Here is a 25,914-nt window from a genome sequence, read left to right as displayed (position 1 = left end):
ATTTTCTTTCCTTGGTTTCCTGTGAATATCGTTATTAGTTCCCATATCTTGAAAACTGATAATTAACTTCCCGCGTTTCAACCATCCTATAGTTTGGCCACCTCAGAACTGCTTGCGAATGCTGACTTTTTTCCTCTTTTGATAACGTGAGGGTGACAGGTCAAAATAACGACCTATTTAAATGATAACAACCAAAACGTAGTTGAGGAAAAACTTGCAGCTCTCCTTTCCACCAGGTACAACATGCAGATAAGACCCCGAATATAAAAACTGAGGACAACTCACTTCGCCACACTTGAGTGGAATTCTACAGATTTCGCAATGCGGTGGCAATTCAGAGTTGTAAGTTTAAGTGTTGGATTTTCTTTTTAAGTATTAATTGTGCTGCCTTGTGCAGCTGTAGAAGCACCAACCGTTAATTCCTTTTAATTTTTAAATATTTTTCTTTAAATAAAGTTCAAATGATAAAAATTAATTTCATTTTTTATACTGGATATTAAAAACATGATTTCATTTTTTTTCAGGCCGTCATTCTCGGCTTGTTGGCCCTTACTCTGGCCGGTCCCCTGAAAAAGAGGGTTCGTCATGCAAGATCCTCTGAAAAGACCTTCTTCCCCGATTACTTTCTGCCGCCACCTGTTCCGGTTCCCGTACCTGGACCCCCGGTGGCTGTGCCTGTACCTGTGCCCGTTCCAGTACCAGGCCCTCCGGTACCCGTTCCGGTGCCACCACACTTCCCTTACCCACCACCACCTTTCCCTTACCCTCCACCACCTTTCCCTTACCCACCTCCATTCTACTACGACGAAGCTGATGGCAAGCCAGCGGAAAAAGATTTTAACACCGAAATCAAGGAAGATTGAAGTTTCGAAATTGCGATTTCAAATTGTGTTTGACGATTACAAATAAACAATTGATTGCTTTGTAAAAAAAAAGGTTGAATTTTGATTTGAATGATTGATGACGGTACGTACTGTTCTCTCGCCACGCACGAATATTCTGGTCCGGCCAAAAGCAAAGTGCGGCGAAGAGAGGGGCAGGTCCCTGAGCAGGTAGGAGGCGCCCTCGACGGCCGATCCGCGCCAACTGGGCCAAGTGTGCGGCGACAGCATTTTATAGCGGTGCAGGAAGCTCTCGTAGCTCTCGCTGTGTGCAAAACTGCTCTTCCTCACCTTGATTGTCTGCACCAAACTGCAAGGTAAAATTAACTTGAGTTTCAAACGGACACATTTCCTTTAAGAGCAATAAGATTATCGCTTTTAAAAAAAATACTGACTCTCTAGACTTTTTATTTTCTTATTTAATTGTTAATGAAACAGCCAAACAGTTCAATTTGTGATCCATGTTTTATTTTATTTTATGAAAACGTGTGATAGTGCCAAATAAACTGAAAATTCAAGAAAAACGACCATAACAATTTTTTTGCAAAAGTCAAATGCCCAGAAATTTAACTGTCACACGCAAACTAAATAAATACGGATTGGTAATAATCTCTAGGTCTCTCTAAAATCAAGTTTTAATTTTTAAAAAATAAATCATTTGTGGAAAAATAGTGGGTTTCGTACCACAAGTATCTGACTTGGTGCTGGACGAGCGCATTCTCGAAGATGCGTGGCTGCTTCAGTTCGTTGGGTTTGATGCAGCGGACAAAGTGCGGCGTTTTGCTTTGCAGGTTGCCCATCAGCGCGCCCACTGAGATCTTGAACTGTGTGCCCGCCGACGCAGCTCGCTTCAGCGTCGTCCGCTTTGGATTTCCTTCAAAGACATTAAACTTTGAATTTGAAGTAGTTGATTAATTGAAAAACTGAGATTAATTAGATTATCGCTTCAACAGAAACAAAGTTCAAATTTTAAAGTGAACAAATAAATAAGTTACGAATTTAAAAAAAAAATTAAAAACACAGCTAAATTTTTATCTTAAATTTTAGGGCATACTTTGATATGATAGTTCTTCAGAGTATTAAAAAATTTAATAAGATCCTTGGTTGATTATAAAATTAACATATTATGTACGTGTTTATTATGCAACATTATTTTAACGAAAGTTACGCAGGTTGCGTGCAACCATGGAGTTTTTATAAATATACTCGTAGTTGTGCTGTCAATGTTAAATTTATTTTGTGAAATTTTTAATACCTTCTGGAAAGAGGTTTTTGAGCAAAGGATGTTCGCAGCGGAACATGGCAAGAGACAGATCGAGTGGCAGTGTGTCGTTGTTTTTGTCCACGAAACCAGTTACGCCGTAGGTCACGGTTCCAGCGTAGTGGCGTAGTCTAAAACATACAAATGTTCATTAATTAGAAAAATATCTTCAAGTAAAATGTCTCTAATTATTCTCTAATTATTCTTTAATTAGATGTATGTACTTGAAATATTAGTTTTCCATCTAGTGTGCATGATCTAGTGGCTATTTATTTGACAAAACAATTAAATCCAGCTCACTATACACACTGAGGAATTTGCATTTAATTCTTCTGACAACTATGACAACCTCACGTACTTTTTCCTTCATTGGCATCTAGCAATAAGCTATTTATTTGACTATTTATACAACTTTGGTAAAATCGGCTGTAATTCTGCTGTTAATTATATAATTTTTGTCTCTTCGAAGTTAATCTGCCAGCAGACTAATTGATAAATTTTTAGCTCGCATTTTCTTTCAATATTTACTACACCGTCAACTCCCGTCATTTTGAAATTTAAATGAGAAATACCTAAAGCAGTTTGGCGGAACACTGGTGTTGCAAGGCAGGTCTGAGGGTGCCGAGTGGGGTGCGCAGTTTCTCGTCTCAAAGTATGCGCTGGAGCCGCACGTGTGGCATAACCTGGCGAGGAAAGACTCGTCGCCGCCGGGGCCGCCCCGCTGGCTCTCCTCGTCCAACACAGCCAAAATCCCATGGTTGTTCTACAGGCACAAACGGTCAAGGTTTCTAAGTTTGTTGGCAAATGTCGCTAAATTACTTTTTCTATCAGTTCGCAGACGGGCGTGTTGTTAAAAAAGTCAACCGGCGTCCACTCGATGCCTTCCCTGAGCATTTCCTCCTGACGCTGCCTGAGGGTGCAGTCGGCCACCGCCTGCTGCAGTTTCTCGTTGCAGAAGTTGATGATGAACTGCTCGAACCCGTTCTGCTCAAACACTTCAAAGCCGTAGATGTCCAATATGCCCAGCACTTTTCTTTTCCCGTATTTCCGCACCTTAAAAATAGCACAACGTAATATATTTTTATTTCATCGAATTACAGCGTCAATCTTGCTTCTACCGACACTTGATTTTTTAGCGTTATATTTTATGTTAGACATTATTTAAAATTTCTAGGGTGAAGCTCCATTATTCATTGGTTTAATAGGGTGCTGTGTTAAACGTCACAAGAGTAAAAAAATACATTTGTGTGTATATATTATTTGCTGTGCGTTTGTAATTTTTCTATTAACAGCAAAATTAAATTAAAAATATATAATTACTATCAATTTTAATATAATTTTAAATAATTTAATTTTTCATATAATAAAATTCTGTTAGCTAATATTAAAAACACAACAGCATACGAGTTTTATAAATTTTAACCTAAAATAAACACATTAAATTTTGATAAACGCTAATGAAAACAGAATAACGCGAGGTTATCTTAATCTTCAGAAGAAATTGAATGCAGCTTCCGTTCCGAGGAAACTCATGAATTAGAGCTGCAACTAGTGGCCAAAATTATAGAAATAGAGCAGAACATTTCTGTAGAAGTACGGATAATTAAACAGTCCACTACACACCAAGGAAGCTGCATTTAATTCCTTCTGACCGTTAAAAAATGAGTTTGTTCTAGAAACAAAATAATTTCAGGACAATTCCGTGGAGCAGAAAATTTACCCTTGTTGCATCGTTGACTTGCTTGACTAGCCACGCGAAAAGCCGTGAGTAAAGCGCCCTGCAGAGGATGTCCCTGGAGGCAGTGGCCTCGGAAGCACTCAGGTCGGCCACGACTAGCTCTCCGGCAGTCGAGGTGCTGCCACGCTCATCGGCCAGGGTCAGTCGCGCCAGGGTCGAGTGTTGCAGCATTTCGCACACCTCGTAAACATCTGCCAAAAAATATTTTAACAATTAATTTTCTTTAAAGGAAAAAATCGAAACTGCGTTGTATGATCTTTTTGTACGATAAACATTTGAACAACAGTTTTTTTAATTTGAGTTGTGGCTCACCTCTGCTGGCTGTGGAGGACATGGAAGACGAAGGCACAAACGAGGGCGGCGTGCCTGCCGCCGACGACGAGCAGCCGCCCGACTTGACCCCCCGCAGGGAGCCGCATGACGGGGGCGGCGGGGGCGGCGCTGGGTTGGTCGAGGGCGAGTCGAGCACCGGGCCCGCCAGGATTGTGCGTTGAGTGAGTGCTGAGGTGAGCTCCATAGGGTTCGTGCCGAGCAGCCCGCAAACTTCAAACAGTTCTGCAAAGTGACCGATGATTGATTGCAAAACGAAACAAAATTCAAATGTAAATATCAACTATAAGATATTGAAAAATAATCAATTTTGCGTCTTATTTACATGCATAAATAATCAAAATTGGTGAAGTCTCTAAGCTGTATTATTTATTACAATACTTTGCAAAATACTGAACGAAATGTGTGAAATTACAAGCCGTTAAAGCCAACACTGAGTTGTGCTCAGTTTGTTATTATATTTTTATAAAAAAATAAACAAACCATAGTCATTTGTAACAGTACATCCTTCAGTGCCGTCAATATTGCTCGTTGGAGTAAATCCGATGTTTCCTAGCTTGAGCACCGACGCTACCACCTTGAAAATTTGCACCACGTCTTCGGCGGAGAACCCTAGTGTTTCTAAGGCTTTCTGCAAGCATACAAAAAAATTTAAAGAGAAACTTCGGCATCCTGCCTTGCACTCACTTTTGTAACTTGAAAATCTCTTTTGTCGTCTATTGTTTCCATACTAAGTGGTCTACTAGGTCTAAGAAATGCATAATTGTCAATATTGCGATGGAGTTTGAGAGATTCTGCAACAGAAAAGAGGGCAGATTAAGTTGTGAACGACACAGACCAAGGTCTAGGCACACTCACTGAGCAGTTGAATATCTGCACCGGTGAGGAGTTGGTAGAAAATGTGGAAATTTCTTTCGCCCGCTAATTGTCTTGTGACGCGAGACTGAAAAATTCAAATTTAGAAACGTTGTAGCTTTTTTTTAATCGTCATACCTTTTCCAAAAGATCTGCAGTGAGGGGGAAAACGGGAAACGGTTAGTAAGTTGTGAAAGTATAGAAATGCGTGCGTGTTTACTCACAGCTCGTGAATGTGCCTCCCACGGGGTCTCCCTTAAAGTCAAACTCTACATCCAAATATTTGCCCTGAAATCAGAGAACAAAAAGTACTCTTCAGCGTCCGCGCTCACGAGACAAAGAGCGTGCTCTACTCACGAATCTGGAGGAGTTGTCGTTTTTGTGAGTCTTTGCATTTCCAAAAGCTGCAAAACGAGACATAATTGTGCTTAATTACTACCGTCATAAAAGCTTTCCCGCGTTAAAAGCGCCGCGAAATTGGGTGACTGAGCTGGATTTCGTGTTTGTTGCGCGGCCAAATTGTGTGTCGACACCAGCCAGTGTCAAGTTTGGCCAACGCGCAATTTACGATGTTTTAATGCGCGACGGGAATCCGCTGCAGCGCTAATCACCACACCAAATTCGCTATTTTCAAGTAAAATAAACTAAGCTACACCCAGAAAAACGATAGCGTTGATGCATCTTTATAATCTTTGTTCCCAAATTTAACTCTTTACTCTCATAATTATAGAAAATCATAAATTCAGAATCGTAAATTGTAAGTCACAGCTGAAGAAGAAACTTTAGATTGAATTTCACCTTCTAAAAGAGGTCCTGCTTGCAAGAGTCGGTCCCTGATTAGTTTGATGGGTGCGAGAGCAGGGTCCTGTTGAGCCCCCGAGGGCCCCGAGCCGGCCACGGTGACGTACTGCAAAACAATGCGCGCCGCCTCCGTTTTCCCTGAGCCACTTTCTCCGGACACGACCACGCATTGTTCTTCGTTGCGTTCTCGCAGATTCCAGTGCGCTTTGTCCGCAAGAGCAAATCTAAGTTTAAGAAATAAACAACTTATTAACAGCATAAATTTATAATATTTTAAAGAAAATATAACCTTTTTTAAAATTATAATATTAAAATATTTGCAAACTTTTAAAACTATAAATCATTTCTTTACGTTTTTTGTTTCCACTATATTAAATGTATATTAATTTATAAATGTATTATAAGAACTAAAATATTTATTTGTTTTTTTTTTATTTTTTTATAAAGATTTTCCGTCTTGTCAATTTATTAGCCGAAATTAACATATCAATTTCTCATCTCTATTATTAAGGGAGTAGTAAGCCGTATAAATAAGTGATAGTTAAAGAATAATTAATTTAATTATATTCAATGATCATCTCACATGTGCGGTGGTAGGTGCGAAAGGATGGGCCTGTTCCTGTAGGCTTCGACCACGTCCAGAGAGTAGAGGGCGAGCTTCTTGTAGGGGTTGACCGACACCAAAACATCCCCAGCGCTCGTCTGCGAGGGGCAAAAGACCTCTCTCATTAAATGGGTCAATATTTGTATTGGGGAAAGCTGAGCTGCCAGCGCACAGCCGCAAAACAAGCGTTTTTATTCTAGTCGCGTGGCACTGGCGGCCGGCGTTTTTTTCACGGCATTTCTCTCGACGGACCATTCTTCAAACCACGTGCCTTAATCTTATTTCCCGGCAAACGGCCGTTGAGCAATTTGATCAATTCAAAGAGCGTTCTCCATTCTCGCCACAATATCCGGAAATAGATTAAGGAAAGGCTTTCCTATTTAATTACTTTCTCGGCAACTCTAACGCTTTCAGCCATAAAATAAGCATTAGCAAGCCTGCCTTTTTATCATGCTCTATTTTCAAATATGCAACGAACCCGAGTTGAGCACATATTTTCAGATTGAAAAAGAACAAACATATCGGCGCCGTGTGTGCACACTTCAAAGAAAGCCTTCTAGCCTTTGCAAACAAAGGACGTGTGCTTTCAGGCAAGTTTTCGCCCGCTCGAATAACCGAGTTCCAACGGGCATCCTCGGCGCCTCCTGAAGTGTGTGTGACCCGCTCGACCCACGTGCTCAACTTTTGCCTAACTTGTTTTGCACAAGGGCTGCAATCCCCTCGAGTGGATAGCAAGCGCACTTCCTGCTTTGCAGCCTGCTTGACCACTCCACGACCCTATTACCAAACACGCCACATATTCAAACAGACTCCACCCAAATTACTCACAAAGTATGACGAGAAAATCTCTCATGTGCTCAATAAAATGGAAATCTTTTGACTGTAAACTTTTATGCATTAAAAAATAACATCCAAAATTTATGAGGTGTTTCAGGAGCAAATAAATGTGCTTTTAAATACTATCATCCAAAATCAGAACTTTTTTCAATTTTTGCAACGACATAAATGTAGCAGAGCTTTGCAACACTAACCAAAATTCAACCAAATAATATTGGCAGACACCCAACCGCAAAATAATCTTGCAGATTATCACTGAGTGCCAAAATTAAAAGCAAATAATCCTTCGTTCAATTTCCCCTCAGCATGGCTTGGCGAAGGGAGCTTTGTGGGCGCATGAGAAACTAACACACACATATAAACATTCAAAGAGACCTTTTCTGTGTTTGCGGCCGATTATTAAAGGGGAACACTCGCTTTGTGTGCAAAATAATACCATTGACTAAAGCGTAACATACATACACACACTCACGCACTAGAAGGGGATTTTTATTGTGGCATTTGCGGATGATTTATTGCAATCAATACTTCAATCCGACCGCCCCGAGTGTCTGTGGCCAAAAATATCAGTTTTTCGTGGACAGACACAGCGAAAAAAGCAAAGTTGCAATCTGTTGCAAGACAGTTATGGATAACATAAATCACTTGTATATTTTGGCAAAAGAAAATGGGATGGATATCATCTTTGATATATTTAGATATGTTTCATTCCTAATAGCAAGTAGTGGTATAATTTTAATTTTTCTTGTTAAATTTAAAATAATTTAACCTATTGAATTAAATTATATTAAAAGGCTCTTCATTTTTAGAGGAAAAATTACGACCAAGGACAAATAAAAACTTCATCCACCCTGAAAATTCCCTTTCGAGTTTATTTCCTTTCCATTTCCTAAAAAAATAACGCTGGAGTAAAGGTGTAATTTTGTTAGTCCGGCTTTATCGCAGTCAAAGAAAAAAAAATTGCACTCACGTAAATCAGGTCTCTCTTGAATCTCTGCTGCAGGTTGGCGACGAAGGCCTCCTCGGTGAGGGGCTCGAGTTGGAGGGTGTCCGCGACCCCTACCTCCTGCTCGTGGATCGCCAGGGGCGGGGCTCGCCGTGCGGAATGACCACGTGACCCGTGCTGGCCGCAACATTGCGAGGAGCTCTGCGAACGAACGCACACACCGTGTTTCACATTGTCGCAACAATCGGCCCGACGGACGTCAGCTTTTTTTATTGCGCCCGATGACGTCGGGCCCGGGGCGCGTATTTGCAATGGAGATGAGAGACGCACCGTAGCAGCAGCCGATGGGACGCCACCAGAGGACATTCCCTCCTCGAGGGGTCGGCCACGAGACCGGTGTCTGCAGCCCCTTCCTGAGTCACGCCAGGGCTGCTCCTGCGAACACAGATCAATTCACAATTAATATCTCACATCATAACTTTTTTTGGATAAGAGAAAAATAATTTTAGCAAAAACTATTTTTCAGTGCATCGTTTGGTTAAATTTTTGGCACCAAATAGCGAGCCCATAAAGACTTTTGAGACATACCGAAAATAGTCTAAATTGACCCATAAGCTCCTTAAACCGTCTAAATCGCTTGTAAATCCTGTCAAATACGCGCTTTAAATGGTATTAGGTATTTGCTTAAATTTTGGTGCAAGGTTGAGCGCTTTTCCTTTTGAGACTCGCGAACACAAAGATATGCTGTGCTAAAAATATGAAGACCATCTTAATTGTAGAAAATGAGAGAAATGAGCCGGTTAAATGTTGTGCTAATCATGAATTTTGCAAAAAAAAATTATAAAGAGTGGGTCAAGCATGGTTAACAAATCTAATTAATTAATTAAAGTTTTAAAAATTTTATTTTTGTGTACATAGTACAATTAATAAAACACATACAATCGTCTAACGCTATTTTATCTAACCTTTTGATTTTGAAAAGATTTTGTTCGTGTGTTAAAACGGAAATTTCATTTGAAATTGAGTCTCCTAGCAATGTCTCCTGCATAACTTTCTGAAAGCAAAATGTAGTGATGGGGGAACAAATAATTTCCCATTCGGCACTTTCCAATCGAGCGCAGGAAACAAGAAAAGTTGTCGCATCGGCTGTCAACCCTTCTCTAGCACACAAATAGCGACCGCACAGTTAAATTAGATGCGAATCCGAAACGGGCCTAAACGCCGTTTTATCGCTGCCCATAAAGCGCACCTTGGAAAACGGCGCCGGCCGGCCGGCTACACAGCGCGCGGGTAAATAATTCAGATGCACATCTCGCCCTCGGTAGGGTTGCAGTCGACCCCTCTGGTCGTCTGACTTCACTTTGACGACGTCTTTCGCGCCGAGCTTTGCCCGCGTCTGCATAAAATTTTTAATTAAAAACTTTTTCACTGCGAATGAGGTGCGGCTGTAAAGTTTCACGAGCGCGTTAAAAAACGTCAATTTTTGGCTGATGCATTCCGTCACGCCTCCACCAATGACACTCGCGTGCACCAATGCTCGTTTCTATTCTGTTATCACGTTATCAGACACAACATAATAATAAAACTCTTTCAATCAGAGCTGGATAATTAACGATTTAACTCTCAGTCGTGAAGCTATACTTTGCAGTTAGGAAGCCATGGGTGAAACAAAAGTACAAGCTTGAAATGAAAAAATTTTGGAAATGTAAAAATATGTGGGATAAAATGGGCACCTTGAATAATTTTGGTGCAAAATTTGGCATTGAATCAAGAAAGCTATTTTCAATATATCGGCGTGAAATTGTTAATTTATGTTGAAAATTGGTGGAATGTGTGAGCACATACTTCGAATCCAGAGCTCAAATTATTTAAAATTCAAAGAAAAATAATATCCGGTGCTTAATTTTACATTTTGGAGCAAATATTTTTAAAACATTCCACCTCAAATGTGTTTTCTAAAGTGTTTTTGTCCCTGAATGAATCCGCAAAAGGTCTCAGATTAATTTACTAACACTTTCCTAAATTACTAACAAAGACAATTATTTAAAGTATGTGTGCAAACCGTATCGAGTGAAAATACATGCACGATTGATTTTGACTATTGGTCTTATTTTGGCTTGTGGGCCTGTTACAAGGAATATAAAATCATCAAAATGAAAAAATTGATTTTCCCCTTTTAAATTATTAATTTTGCTACGCAAGATCTGGCTTTCTACATTTTTTCACGTTTCACGTTGGCATTTAATGAAAATGTTTATTAAAACTATATTATCATTTCTTCCCCCTTCCGAATCTCGACGTCCCTCAAAAATTTATTTTTAGAGCGTTGCAGGAATTTCAACTTTTGGCTCAGCATGCACAGATCGATTTTTCAGCATTAAAAATCCAAGCTTGCCCACGGTGCGTGCTGACGGTTGCAAGCTGAAAAGCGATCGCGTTCATCTCTATTTATCTGGCCAAGCAAGACACACAGCGCGCGGTACTTGTCTCTGGGGCCAGATTTATGGGCTCTTGAGTATGCGTATTGATTTCCGACTGCTGAAATACTCATCCATCGTTGCTGAACGGCCGAAACATGGCTTGTCGTCTTTTTTGCTGGCGTGGTTCGACCGCGGCTTATCTTGTGCTTTTTTACGGAGCGAGTTCGACGTAGAAAGGCCGCGATCGCCGATGCGCGTGTTTGCGGCCAGGTCGTCGCGCGTAATTTTCTCGGCTGTTTTTGCGCCGTCAGGAACACATGTTACGCCTTTCGACGGCCGCTCACTATCTTCGCACGCGATTTGGCACGCACAATCGCAAATCCGCACCAACCCCTGCCGCTTAATGAGGTATGCAAACTGCAAAGCCAAACTTGCCGAGGGTGCCAAATTTTGATCGTGTTTTTTTAACACTTTTGGTCAATAAGAGCTAAAGAAGCCTTGGACCGTAGTTAGCCAGTTTAAGCTTCCTACAAATTTGTGACGAACAAGAACTTTTTAAAGCCGATTCTACTACCAACATTTTACGATACGCATGCGATGTCTGATGCAAGTCATTTTTAAGAAATATATATTTTATCCCGACTCGCCTTTCATGGAAATCATTTATACTTGTGTTTTAATTGGTGCTTCGCGAACTAGTATGCTAATTTTGTTTGAACGGCTACATTATCTAAAGAAATAGAAATAGAATATTTATTAAACGCCAATGGCGTACAACTATTTCCAGCATTTATTTGAGGCTGCTAACATTATCTGAAATTCTATCTAAAAAAACATAACGCATAAAAACAGAGTTATTTTATTTGTGCAACTTGTAAATTGTCTGTTGGTGTTTTCCATAAATCTCTCAGTCTATTCTAAAGTTAAAGTAATTCGGAAACGGAATAACAGCATCTCAATACTGGAAAATATACCGTAGATTTGATTTAATTTCTTTACGATTTAATATTGTAAAAGAATATATTTTATAGGATAAAAAATATAGGAACTAGAGACCACCCTAGAAACTCGCTGTGCGCCCAACTGGCATTAAAAGCAGTTTGTTTGCCGTTGAGCCCAAATGCTTGACAACGATCCACAGCGTATATAAATTTCACTTTTTCGGTTGGACACGCGGCTAGGCGGAAGAGTCTAAATTTTATAAAATATAATAAGACAGAATTTGCAGTGCCAACTCAAAATGTAATATTGTGCAAAAATACATTCTTTCGAAAGGTTTCTGAAAATGTAGAACGATATTAAATACATAACTCGCTTTTAACTTCAACTACCAAGAAATGCACACACTCTTGGGTCGTATTAAATAAGCGAGAAATAAAAAAGAATTTAGTTAGTAAATCTAATCAGAAATATATCGTTTAATTTGTAGGTCGACTGCGGGGTGGTGCAGAATCGTCAACCGATTGAACAATTGCCGCAGCAGACGTGAGTCAGTAGCCAGCCGTCAGTTTGTCTGGGCGTGGAACAAGTCCGAAGCTTTTAACGAAACCGAGTCTCGGCCTTACAAGTGTCACCGCGAATGGTACAGCAACTTTTGACCTCTCCATTTATTTGGCATGTGAGTGTATGTGTGCAAACGAGTGGCCGAAAGCGAGTGGGCTCGATATAAATTTCGGTGCGAGCGCTCGCTCCATTACCAGAGTCATCACTCATCGCATCGCCATTATAAATGGGCTCGGCAGGGTTGGAGGGCGCGCCTAGCCAACCAGCACTTCGCAGGAAGACCGCTCTTTATGACTCCGCCACCATGCAGCGGCAGCAGCAGCAGCAGTGTATCGGCCGACGAGAGAGAGAGAGAGAGAGAGAGCTGCTCTGGAGGTAATTGCATTAGCAACTTCAAGAGCGAACGGCAAGAAATCTCGCACGCAGCATGAATGACCGGCGGCGCGCATGCATCAGCCCTTTATGAAGTATATGGCAAGCAGCACGAATGCGGCTTTTGTCTTTGCAAATTCGGCTCGTCTTCAGATGGAAATTTCGGCTCCGACTAGAAGGAGCTTCTAGAATGAGCAAGCGAGACGCAAGAGGCGGATCTAATGCATTATAAGCGCTTAAGAATCGATCAATTCGCGTTGACATGTGCATATTGTGCTAGGCTCATCTCTCATTTTGACATTACAATTACTTTTGACATTTTCCGTGCTTTTCGATTCCACAAAGCAGCTCTGTGTCACAGAAAAACGAAAACTTTGATATAAAATTCGCCTGGTAGCTCTGGTTTCTGCCATCTTTTCCATTTTAATATTCATGGCATCTTTAATTCTTATAGCTTTTGGTGCTTCTTTCAATTTTTCTTAGAAATGGCAAACCTGATCCCAAAAAATTAGTAACCATTTTTTAATAGTTAGATGGCTATTTAATTCATATTATATATTCAAATTAAATTTCTTAATCCGTGTATAGAGTGCATCCACTTTCTGTTTTTCAAATTTAGACTGCAGAGAGTAAAGCGCAAAATTTAATAAAATCAGCTGCTGAAATTGTGTTCTCTTTCGCACGAAAGAGCAGGCGAGAAGGTTGGCTGGCTGCTCTCCTTTGTTATTCAAATGGTGCAGAAAGAAATGGAGCGCCAAAACGGCGCGGCTCTTCCTCCTGCCACCCTCTGAATTTCGCCCACTTTCTCGCACTTCGCTTCTTTGTGACGCCAGATGCGCGTGGGAAAGTGTAAAAATTGATATTTATACATACGGCGGCGAAGAAATCACTATAGATAGGCGGAATCAAATATTGTTATTTCACAGTTTCATCTCACAGCAAAGGCAGTTGTAGACACGCTTTTGATTTGCTGGAATCGACACTAATATTGTTTTGCACTGCAAAACTAATGGATGATTTTTGTTTAAAATAAGTTCGCATGAATGGTCAAAAACTCAACAAAAACCTTCAAAATTGAGAGATTCATTTTTTGAGCAACATCACCAAATATCCAAATTGCCTATTCTTGGTTGCGATTTTAGAGAGAGTTGAATAATACTCATAAATCGAATGCCTTGGGTTTTTTATATTAATGCATACAAATAGTTAAAAAGTTGACGCGGTCCAAAATATATAATTTTGTTGGTTGCAGGGATCAAACAAATTGCTGTGGAAACCATACAAAATTGCAAATTTCTATTTAGTAGCTATGGTTATTTGATCTAAAACTAATAAGAGGAAATGAATTAAAATTTGAAGTAAATAATAAGGTTGGCTTGCAGTTAGAAAGCAAAAGTTCGAAATCAGTTCGCGCTCGGAATATTTATTCACAGATCGCGCGAGTGACTGCCTGCAGCAACTTCCTGGGGCAAAGTTGGCAGCGCTAATGGCATTCGTTCGGCGGAGAAAAACGACGACGAGAGAAAGATATCGTCTTTTCAGGAAATTTGCGCGCTGCCTGAATAAATACAAAGTGACATCATAAATTGTACAAAACGTTCTCGTTGACTGGTAGTAATATGTTTGTGAAGAGTAGAGTGACCGTTAATCTTCTTATAGCACGTTAGTGACCCAGTTTTAGCCCGCGCGACCCACCCCCATTTAGCGAGCAACCCTCCTTCAGCAGCCCGCTCAGTTGCACATTTACACACACACACACTCTAGGCCGGCTCGACTCGCACGCGGCCCCGATGGAAGGAAACTCGGGCTTCACATAATATTCTATAAATGAATTCCATCTGCCATTTTTATGCAGCCCACGCCAAAAGACCACGGCAAGCCAAAATCGCGTACAGGAGATTTGAATAATATTCTCTTTTCTAATGTCCACATAAAAGGGATTAAAATATTTCTAACAAATCATTATTAACAAACAAACTTTTTTTATAGCTGATCTCCAAAATTTGCCTTGGGAAAAATCTATTTGACTCATCAGAAACGAAAACCAACAAATGAGAATTCATAATTACTCAATTATATGTTTTGGTTAAATCCATTTAGATAAACACGCCGATTGTCTGGCAAATGAAAATATATGGCATTGTAAGTCTATAGACCATCACTATCTTCATGCAATGCTTCTACATTTTCAAAAGCAAACAAACATATGTAGACAGTAATGTCGTCACTTATGACGCGCCGGATCATGTCTTCCTTTTGTCTCGTTGAGTTTTTGCACGGCTTTAGGAAAGCCCCTATTTGTCACGCAGTTGCACTTTTATATTTAACATAATTAATACCTTATTGCGGCTCGAGAAAGGTTTGCGAAAGGGTATGTGTGTCGAGTAACCTAGAAAAGTAGATTAGCCGAGCAAGTATGTTGGTTAATCAATAAACGGTGGCGAAATTTCGGCGCTGCCACTAGGAAGAGGAAAGCAGCCTTAAAAATCGTCCGTTAACAGGTGCAAAGGAGTGGTGCGGCGGCGGCGGAGGCGGCGGCGGCGACAAAAATTGGCCGCTTCGAAATTGAGCGGGAGGCGCTATTTGCACGTGAATGATGCCGGCTGCTGACGCCGGCCCATTCTTCTGCCTGCCTTTTTGCCCTCGTCTGGCTGCGGCGCGGTGGCTGTTTATGTTGCGTCAAACTTTGCTCGAGATTACAGAGTCCATTGCACAAATAACTGATGGGCCCGTTACCGTCGCCCGTCGTGAAAAATACCGCCCATCCGCCGGAGCTGATATCGCGAATGACACGATGAAAAATCGCTTTGGCCGAAGCAGGCAGCCCACGAAAAAAATGCATAAATAATTCGGCCAACCCATTCGCGAGGGGGGCGGCTGCCAGCAATTTTTCTGTGCGTGAACATCAACGCCACCCCTGCCGTTTGGCGCCGCGCGAGCAAAGTGATTAATGCTTCGAGTCGATTTTCGTTTCATTGTTTGCGGTTTGCTCGGACACTTGATGGATTCCACTCTTCTCAATTTCCCAATGGACCGAAAATTATTACAGCGGACAATGCATCAATCATATCATTGCATCGGCGGGAGAGTTGATTTATTTTATGGTTTGGCAATTTTTACAGCGTCACAGTGGCAAAAAGGTTTTGAAACTCGGCATATACATATAGTTTTTCATTGCACAAATACTGTGAAATAACATAATTTACTGACGTTATTTATTTTTTATTTCGAAGATGGAATATATTAATGAATCAATTAGGGATTTCAGGTTCATCCCTATAAAGTAATTTTAAAAATTGCAAGAAAAACCTCACGAGAGTCCAAAAACAAAAACGAAAATTTAGTCGTCCACCTTCACCAACCCAAAATCGGGTGTCGGAAAAGAAACAGTTTTGACGGTAATTAATTAATTTCCGACATCGTTTGACATGTGTATATATATGCACAACGCATAGAATTCAGGAAAATCAATTTAACCTCTAAAAACCGGCTTTAAAGCTTGTTTGATTTTTCAGCAGTGCGTGTTGTTTGCTAACAGAAAAGGTCAACTTATTTTGCTATTAAACGCACACCATTTACGTGATGAATCAAAACGAAACAAAAATAATCGTATGGTAAGGACCGTTTCATTTTGGAGAAATTTACAATATCTGGATTTTGATTTTGCTTAATTTTCTTTTGAGTATTTCGATTTGAAGGGGGAAATAATTTTGTAAGGTTCTGCAAAGAGTTAAAATTATCTATGGCCAACAATGCTAAATTCTGTCCAGCAACATAATATTCTCTTTAACTCCGCGATTAACCGAACTCTCCTTAACGGCCCCAGTTTAAAAATTGATTGTAAGCAGACAAATGAAAATTTGTGGCAGAGGCAAGAGTGACATCAAAAGAAACGGAGCTGCGCAGAAACTCGCGAGAACCATGTTTCCTTGGGCATCAACTTTTTCAGTCTTTTCCCAGCTTCTGCCATTGACGGCCGCGAACGCAAATTGCAGCGGAAATCAGAGCGGCGTGGCCGGCTCTTTTGCACCCCCGCCCGGCGTATTTTCCATGTTTATAAATGAGGAGTAATTTTTCCATTAAGCACAGCTCCAGCAACGCATTCACCAGCACCCGCAGCGGCGGCGGTGGCGGCGGCGGCCGGCGGAGTACAAGTCAGTCTAATCTCTGGTGGTGGCGCTCGATTTTGCGCAATATGCACATCCATCGCTCGCGTGTGTGCGCGCCCTTTTATTTTATTAGCGCAGGCAAACAGCAAAGTGAGCAAGCACGGCGGCCGCGGGCTAATTTGCGGACCGCGCCGCTGAGTTATTATACTGAGCATTAATTATCATTTAGCTGCGGGCCGAACCACGTGATGAAGCAGGTCTGAATTAACTCGAGCAGTGAATCAAGCCCTAAATAAGTTTGCTGCAAGAGTTGACTAGCTCGCGATTAAGTCATTATTCTAACAGGCTTTTCGTGGATTTAGTTATTCACTGCTCTTGAAGCGAGCCTAATCTTGCAATTCTGTGAATCCGACACTTTTTGTGATTAACTTTTGTCTGGGGCGGGGACGATTTGATTGAGCTTCTTGGGAATGAAGGGCATTGGAAAGATGAATCAATTTTTAGTCGCAAGGAAATATTAAATCAACTCAAACAATCAAACGAAGTCTTTAAAGTGAAGCTATACAGAAAAATTGTGGAAATTTATTTTTACCTTTACTCTCTAAAAATGGGGGAGTGCTAAAATTCATCCAGAGGGTCGTTTAAATTTGCGAGAAAAACTTAGCGTAAAATGAAACGGTGTGTCAATGATTTTTCGCGCTTCATTTCAATCCTCTCGTCGCGATCCATCCAACGGAGTACGAATTATGAGGTAAATTTCCCTTCTATGGAAATAAATCCTGATTTTCAATGGGAAGATAGTGCTCGCCACTTGATTGGCATGCAAACTTTGGGGCCGATTTTCTCGCAAATTTAAACGGCAAACTTGAAAATTTTTCCCAATTTTCAGGGAGTATATCAGGTAAAGGTAAAATAGATTTGTCACACTTTTTCTGTAAAGCTTTACTTCAACTGTTACTCACAATCAGTCCTGATTTTACTATTGCGCATTGTATATAGATAGACTGCTGCTAAATTCCACTGACAGTAGACTCGGTGAACCACTTCTTGCTTTTAATAAATAGAAAACGATCTTATTTTTTGCCCTGTAAATAGAGGTCTACTTTAAAAAGGAAATTGTTAAATTATCTTTGTATCCGAGTGAGATCAACATAGTGCCTCATAAGTAAATTAAGTTACAACAATTTTCCAACAAAATACCGTGATTTTTAAATTTAAATGCTCTCAAAAATTTGAAATCCATTTCATCGCTCTGTTCCAATCAATATGCCTCACATTCAAAATTAGTGTTCTATACAAAATGTTGCTCCTATTATCATATAAAATTTGCAATATTACTCATATTTAATTTAATAAGAGACTAACCAAATTGCCGATAAAGCGAGATGGTTAAAATCTCTTCTCTGTCTCGCAAATGAAATCAAGACTCGGCGAGGGCGAATGAGCGGCGGCGGCATTTTAAAAGCTTTCCTCCATATTTGAAGCGTGCACACACCGCCAAATATGCATAGACGGGGCAACTGCTGATGCTTTTAGACGCAGAAAGCCTTTGTGTCGGCGCGTGTAATGAGCAACGTCAGTCACAAGAGGGAGAGAAGGAATGATTTGCTGCCGATAGCTAGATCTTCGTTCAAACGCGTCAATTAAGGTCTTCTTTTGTTGCTCTTCTGATTTTCCGTCGCTTTTTCCCCACCCGCCAACCGCTAAATTTTATTAGAAAGTTCCGTTTGAGGAAAGAAGCGGGCGAGGGTGGCTGGTGCATTGTCCTGGTAGAATCCAAGTCACTGTGGGTGAAAAGTTCCCAACTGCCTTATGTCTCCGGAGACTGATGTTTTTGCCGCCGTAATACAGAAAGCGCTCGTCACGCTGATCGAGTTAATAATCAAGCCTTTTACGGCTCACTTATTCTCAGCGCTCAATTCCGTCGTTGACACTATATACGCTTTATCCATTTGGCAAGTTAAGCTGAGGAAATTGGGTGTTTTCTTGTCAAATTCTATTACCTCGCGCGACTGTTCGCCATTAACATCAGCCTTTATTTTGGTTAGGCAAAAATCTCGACACGCAAGTTGCGCTGGTTGCATGTTTTTTTAAAGGATTTTAAAATTTTTTGAAAATGGAAAGAGAGAGGAGAACGACAGAGTAAAAACTATGAAGACTTCGTACTGGAAGGCAAAGCCAGAAATAATTTTTATTTATTTCTAGCACTGTGTTTGCAAACAGAACAAAAAAGATGGTTTTTCAAAGGCATGCATAAACGCCCAAAATAGGTATTGTGGGTGACGTTTTACGTTGACCGAAATATTCATTTATGCAAAAGATTCGACGTTTTTGAACAGAGGCAAAAGACAATGCTGATACTTCATCCTCAAAATCCAATATATAATGTTCTTGCATTGAAGAGATACCTCAAAGGCGATTGTCTGGCTGCAGAGAGAGAGAGAGAGAGAGAGAGAGAGAGAGAGAGAGAGAGAGAGCGTGGGGTCGGGGGTATGTATTGATCAGCGGCGAGCCACCCACCCGCCCAGCAGCCGCCCGACTCACTCACTCTCCAGCTTACTTAAAACTCAGTCTGCCAGCCCAAAATCCACGCTCTCGCCGTCTCTGTGTATGTGTTTATGTGTTTTCCGCGCGTACATAGAGGAACATGTTCCGTGCAGAGCACCTGCCATTGTCGGCCAGCCAGCGAGAATAATAAAGTGAGCAGCAGACGAGCAAACAAAACGCCGCCGGCGAATATATTAATCGGCCGGCGAGCGAGCGAGCGAGCGAGGCGCCGACGGAGTCCATTAATCAGGCAGCTGCTGCTTCGGCCCAACCTGTCAATCCCGACGACCGGCCGACGGCCAAAACATGTGCTCCACCAACAAAGCCAGCTAACCGTTCGCCAACGCCAGCCGGCTTGTATCGTCGAACAAAAACAACCAAACGCCTCGTTGACTAAGCACAATAGCCAATAGCAAAACAGAGAAAAAAGTGTGAACTGCTATGCATAGAAACTGAATGCAAATGAAACATATTAAGCTTAAATTCACAAAACTTTTTGCTCAAAATATTGATTCATCATGTAAAAGAAAATATGGCACTTTTCTTTAATTTGTATTTAATTTCGCGCAAGGAGGTTTTTTGCATTCTGAGAACTATCAATCTTTTTTAATTACTGGTGATTACAAAACCCTGCAGCGAACTTAGCAGTGTGGATTTGTTTTGCACGTTATAGTAGTAATAATGCCTGAGGGGTCAGCGCAGCTATTGTGCGGTACGAGAACTTTCATTTTTTAAGTAAGCCACATTAAGATTTAAAAAAATTCTAATATAATTTGAGTTTTCCTGCTTTTCAACGCTAAATTAATATCGAGCTTTGTTTTCTGAAGATCTGTAACCAAATTTGAATACGGTTACTTAGTATGACCATCATCAGCGTCTTCATGAGCGTTTTGATAAATCCCCCAGGCGCAAATTTCTATGCAGAAAGTTTTAATTGTGTGTGCAGAGGAGTTATGCGGTTGAAAGGAAGATTTTGAAAGTGGCCGGCAAAAGATACACGGGTCGTTGAAGGAGGGCTCAAGTCGACCGTGACAAATTAGCGTGCGAGTGAGAGTGAGTCATTAGCGCGGCAGAAGAAGAGGCTGCTGCTGCTGCTGCTGCTGTGTGTGGTGCACAAGTCGGCCATTGAGTCGGGCAGCAAACTTGGCCTCGATGCAAACAAGCCTTGGCTGCTCGGCCAAAGATTTCTGCGGCCGTTCCGGAGGGCCGTTGGGCAAATTACTAACCGACTATACTTGTCCTTTTGCTCCCTTTCGCTGCCGCCGCGTCGCTGCTATTTCGGCACGCCAAGGAACAAATAACGCGCGCTCCCAGCGCCTCTCAGATATTGAAAATCAATTACCAGATATTGCTAACAACAAACACCAACGTCGACGCCGGCAGCCTGCTTTCTGCTGCCAAACTCGCTCTGCTCCGCGCTGCCATTCATGCTGCCTCTCTCGACCAGATATAGAGAGGCGCGCGCCAATCACTACAATGTATCTCTAAGCAGAAAAAATTAAAAAAATATTTATTTCAAATTGGCTAGAGTGATTTAACACAAAATTAATAAGGAGAAGAGGTTAATAAACCGGTGGGAGTTTTTGTAGTAAAAATATTTTTAATTATGGACATAAAATTGAAAGTTGGAAGTGGAAAGTTTTCTATTTGCTCCTACGAACAGGAATTGGATATTTCCACATATGACCAAATTCAAAATAAATATTTATTGAATCTATTTATATTGATTTGTTTTCAAAATTCATGGCTAATCATTTTGAATGTGCTTGTAAGGTGAGCTCAAACGCAAAAAGTTCCTGTCAAGGCGATATTTACATTAAAAAGAAAACACATACACAAGATATGATTTCGGTTCGAGATTTTTTATCGTTTGGCTGCTATCAATGAGTGAGTGGATAAACTCTCAACAGAATTAAGACTTGGGGAGACTAAATGAATTGAGTTGTTCTGGAGAAAACAATCAATGTGAAGGGCGCAGCTGCAGGAAGCGCCTCTCCCTTTCCTTGCTTGGTTGAGAGTTGAGAGAGCGAGGCCGAAGCGCTTTGAGTCGCTCCCAGCGGCGTGCTTGAAAGGGGCAAAATCTTTGATTGCAATTCGCGACCGACCAGAGAAGAGAGAGCGCACGGCACGCTTTGCCCAGCGCGCTGCTTTGGCACTGCACACGCAGAGAATTTATCGAGCGAGCCACCCAGGCAAAATGCAGCCGTCTGTGCATTATTTAATCCTTTGGTCGGAACGTGTTGAGCCGAGCCGAGAGATAACAAGGCGGCTAGCAGATTGCGACACGCCATCCACGATTAGCTCATCACTCTCGCAGCCCCTCGCGTAAACACCAGCTGATTATCACTTTCCCTTCCACCCTCCCTCTTCATTGACGAGTGAGTGAATGAGGATGCAATTTTACACACGCTTCCTCACTTGCGCACCTGATCGATAGTGGGTTACAATTTCTGGAAAGAAGATAAACTTGTTGGAGATTTTGCAAACTTATCGGATTTATTTTCATTTGCAGAGACTTACTAAATTTAACCGTCTTAAAGACCGTCTTTGACGAAGTTTCTGAGCACACCAATCGATTCTTGAGGGTCGCATTAGGTAAATTGGATATATATATTTGCCGACCAAAAAGAACTTTTTTACCGCCAAAACAATACGAACCTAAATGCGAGAACTGCGCATGCGTCAGAACGGGTGTGGCCGAGGAGAGGCGTCACGTCAGCCGGAGGTTGGCGTGTGCCAGCTCTGACGCATGTGCAGTTCTCACAAATTGGTTTTAATTGTTTTGGCGGTAAAAAAGTTATACTTGTGCTGCTGGACGTTTTGGTCGCAAAAAATATCCACTTTACCTAACTCGACCCTCAAGAATCGATTGATGTGCTCAGAAACTTCGTCAAAGACAGTCTTTAAGCATTCTAACAGGTACAACCACTGACACAAAATTTAAAATGAAGGTTAAAATGTCATTAAAGCAATCAAGTTATCACTGACAATTGTGCATCTTTTGCTCCTTAAACCCGGCAATCACGATTGTTGATTGGTTCTGCTCTACTCCACCTTCGCAATTCCAGACTCCGAAAGGCGAAAGTTGAAAGGTCAGATTACAACCATACACAACGTCTGCCAGAGGAAATTTATCTGAGGAGCAAAAGTGGTGCACGTGCTCGCAGCGATAGCGGAACTCTGAGCAAACAACTGTCAAAATCGTAAAGGCACACTTGTCGCAGTCAACAGGAGCGGGGGCTGCTAGGTCGCTCGCAGAGGCAGTCATAAATTGGGAGCGATTTTAGTGCGGCACTGGCCGGCGGCCGGCGCTCACATTTTATTGCCTCGTAAATCCATTACACGCGGCGCTGAATTATGAATGCCACCATCTGCATTATTAACGCTTGTCTCGCCATAAAGAACTCGTGTCTCTGCAGGCTGGCCGAAATCCGGCCTGCGGAACAAGTGCGAGCCCGGCGACACCTTTCGACTAATCTCGTTTAATGCTTCCCGGCCCATTGTCACCGCGGCCGAGCGAGCAAGCGGCTGAGTGAGTGAGTGAGTGAGTGAGAGAAGGAGAGACGGTCCACACCAACCGCGCCTCTCTAAATTAGCTTTTTCTGGCGCACTGCAAAAGGCCGTTGTCACCACTCATTCGCTATCGCACCAGACAGGCTGCGGAAACACTTGCTGCCGTGATGGATGTAGTATTCAAACTATATTCCTTGTGCCGCGTCGTCTACGATTATAAGTAGGGAAATTTTTAATTCAAGCACCACAGAGGGCACCATCAAATATTTGGATCTCTGAATGGCAATGATGAAAACTCGGCTGCTGCTCTCCCGTGAGTTAAGTTTGGTAGCGTACTCGTTGTGCTCAAGAGGTGCCGAGATGAGATAATGGCTGCTTCTTTTTTATAATACACCGTGGCTGCGGGCAGGGCGAATCGCGAATTGAGCCCCGGCCTAGCCTCTCTCTCTCTCTCTCTCTCTCTCTCTCTCTCTCTCTCTCGTCGCCCAACTCTCGCTTTTTATTAGATATATATCCCTTTGATACCACGCTGTCCGGCCTGCTATGGGGCTTTAATATCTTTTATAAGTTGGCGAAACTGCAATAACACACAGTGAAAAGGGCTATACTTCTATACTTCTCCCTCTACGAATATATATAGACGTGCTCATGTGCTGCACACCACTCGGTGTTTGCTTCCGAGAGTTTATTCAGCTCCAGCCGCCGCCGCTCATCTTACGACGGCCGTAAACTGCGTGCATCACATTAGCAAATGATCACGATTTTGCCAGCAAACTTGGTCTATGAATGACTGATATTCGATCGAGTTGGCCTTGATACCGTTTCTATTCTGTCTCTACTTGAGACACAATTGGCCATTCCATGCAATCTCTAAAGCTCGACTGAAAAATTACTCAACAATTATTACGATTATAGTTTTATGTCATAAAATTATACTTGTCATTAAGTTTCAACTAGCGTAATATGGGAGTAATTGATGCGGAAGGTACAACCTTCAGCCATTAACCTTTTGTCTTTAAAAACCAGCCCGCTGGCTTGCGTCGGTAAGTCATTTTTAGGAGCGTTTGAGCAGTTCGGGCTTCTAATACTGGCTGCCCAATGTCATACATGGGAAAAGTGTGACTCGAAATGCTCATATAGCTTATCTCACCGGCGCCGACTCGCCACTTGCTGGTTTTTGTACCTTTCCTACGGCTTTAGGAACAAATGTCTGGAGTTTCAATCAAAGACCACGGTGCGGGGAGGCGAAAAGATGGCCAGATTTGGCCAAAAATGTCTATAATTTGTCTTTAAGACTCAACAAAATTTATATCGCACCTATCTCAATGGGGATTCTAAATTTTAATCTTGATCTCTTTTTTGAATTGTAAAAAATGGCTTAAATTAGAAATTGTAAAAAGGCAGAGTTTTCCTGCTCCGGTCTGGCCTAGTTCAGGCGTGCATGAGCAATGAGTTTCTATGCAAACTTAAAAGAAAAAACACCAAGTTGACTTTTTAATCTGGTTAGATTTGAGCGACAAATAATGCGATTAGGATCAGGCCGGCCGGCCAAGCGCGGCAGCTGGGTGCATCGATTGATTGCACCATAGCATTGCATGATTGCAACAGAAGCTGCAGTGATCGTCGGCGGGCAAGTACTTACACGTGCATGTACATGCGCTACATACCACGAAAGCAGTGCTGCAGACGAGTGCAAAGTGCACGTCGGCGAGAGCGAGAAAAGAGGCAAAGAGCAAAATCCGCGCTCGTTGGCCTCGTTTCGCCAGATTGCAGTTTAATCAGCGGCACCAAGATTGTGTTGCACAACGGATTCTTCTCCGTCTCAATAGGACTTTACCATACTGGTCAATGGATTTAATTTAATCCTTCGTTAGCAGGTGAGTTGATTAAAATTACATAAAAAAAATCGTGGCTCAAATTCATTTGCTACGGTACAAAACGGTCGACGAGCTTGTAAAATGAAGTCGTTTCTGCGTCTTGAAAAGGAATTGAAAAGTTTCGGAATCTCTTTTTTTGCTCTTTTTATCCCTGTCCGAGGACCGGGAAGGGCGCGCACAGGAACCCAGCCCACTGAAGGGCCACTTGCCTCCGCACCGAGCACTTTTTGAAACGCTAGACATTTGTCCCGCGATGCCAAATCACGCATGCTGGAAAGGTGCTAACCAGCAAGTAGCGAGAAAATAACTATAACTAGATTTTTTCTCATTAAATTAAAATCAAAACTTCATTACTTGAATTTATTAATTTCCCCTGTGTTTCATCGCCAGATTTTTTTTAAAAAAAAATTAACACTTTTGCTATGAAACAGTGACAGTTTAGATTTTGAGCAATATCGTCCGTAAAACTGAGATGAAAATTGTGCAAGACATGCACTATTGATTGTGTTTGACGAGCTGTTTAATTCAATTCATCGCTGGCCTACTTTATGGACCATAAAGCAAGAGGCACAGGTCATGGTCGTATAAAGATATCACAAGTTTTTTTATTGTCCTCTCCGCCTACACATAAAAAGGAATCAATGAGACCTCTGATCATGGTTTTACACCTCTTCTACTTGAATTCTGACCTTTTTCTACCCAAATTTCAGCAAAGTCCCGCTGTCTTTCATTTGGCAACAGCGAGGGGAATAACATAAAAAGCAGCAGGACGTATGAAAAATGTAGAACCCCAAAAACAACAGCAACATAAGCACGCAGCACATACGCACGCGAGTGCCGAGGAGCGAATTGCGAGCCACACGACTTGCCATTCAAAAGGATAGGCTGACTTTGCGAACGAGGGACCCTACACGACACAGGACATACACGAAATTTCTCTTACTTGGCTCGAAATTCAGGCTGCTAGGCGCAGCAGAATTCATTTATTCACGAGTCAACTGTGTGTTCGTTTTTTTTTTCGAGAAAAAAATGTTTCAAGTTCCGACTGGTAAACTTAAACTAGAGTAATCAAATGAAAATAAAATATTGAAAAATTAACTGTGAAGAAGTTTTTATAATTGCCTTGTAAAATAAACCAATCAAGATTTTGTAATCATTATCTGGAAATTGTCCCCCTTTTTCTTTGATTTTCGTTGAAAAGCATTTTTACCGCGTGTATTTATATAAATTCATAAGAATTGTTCTTGATTTTAGTCTCATATTTGTCGAGCAGAAGCAAGTTTGCCTCGCAATGTTCCTAATTAGTAACCAACCAAATGT

General features: G+C 41.6%; 2 protein-coding genes across 8 annotated transcripts in view; one reads left to right on the top strand and one right to left on the bottom strand.

The window, feature by feature from the left end:
• Nucleotides 1–25,914, bottom strand: part of LOC135935861 (unconventional myosin-Ia-like) — a 34,079-nt gene that overhangs the window by 4,267 nt on the left and 3,898 nt on the right. For 6 of the 7 annotated variants that reach the window (XM_065478432.1, XM_065478435.1, XM_065478433.1 and 3 more), the window contains exons 2-17: nt 8,278–8,688; nt 6,450–6,568; nt 5,864–6,090; nt 5,423–5,469; nt 5,290–5,353; nt 5,204–5,217; nt 5,069–5,153; nt 4,898–5,004; nt 4,694–4,841; nt 4,193–4,435; nt 3,863–4,071; nt 2,962–3,195; nt 2,715–2,905; nt 2,137–2,273; nt 1,566–1,755; nt 975–1,191 (exon numbers count right to left, since the gene is read on the bottom strand). In XM_065478432.1, the coding sequence (XP_065334504.1) occupies nt 975–1,191; nt 1,566–1,755; nt 2,137–2,273; nt 2,715–2,905; nt 2,962–3,195; nt 3,863–4,071; nt 4,193–4,435; nt 4,694–4,841; nt 4,898–5,004; nt 5,069–5,153; nt 5,204–5,217; nt 5,290–5,353; nt 5,423–5,469; nt 5,864–6,090; nt 6,450–6,568; nt 8,278–8,619 (2,574 nt within the window). In that variant the 5' untranslated portion in view covers nt 8,620–8,688. The remainder of the gene's footprint in view (nt 1–974; nt 1,192–1,565; nt 1,756–2,136; nt 2,274–2,714; nt 2,906–2,961; nt 3,196–3,862; nt 4,072–4,192; nt 4,436–4,693; nt 4,842–4,897; nt 5,005–5,068; nt 5,154–5,203; nt 5,218–5,289; nt 5,354–5,422; nt 5,470–5,863; nt 6,091–6,449; nt 6,569–8,277; nt 8,689–25,914) is intronic. The other variant, XM_065478436.1, reaches the window with a different exon arrangement.
• LOC135935862 (nematocyst expressed protein 4-like) lies at nt 216–935 on the top strand. The gene is made up of 2 exons (XM_065478439.1): nt 216–342; nt 525–935. The coding sequence occupies exons 1-2, from the start codon at nt 322–324 to the stop codon at nt 861–863; spliced, it is 360 nt and encodes a 119-aa protein (XP_065334511.1). The 5' UTR covers nt 216–321; the 3' UTR covers nt 864–935.

Source organism: Cloeon dipterum, chromosome 2, assembly GCF_949628265.1.
Source record: "Cloeon dipterum chromosome 2, ieCloDipt1.1, whole genome shotgun sequence".
Lineage (NCBI taxonomy): Eukaryota > Metazoa > Arthropoda > Insecta > Ephemeroptera > Baetidae > Cloeon > Cloeon dipterum.
Note: the sequence above shows the minus strand (reverse complement) of the source record. Positions and strands in the feature narration are given on the sequence as shown.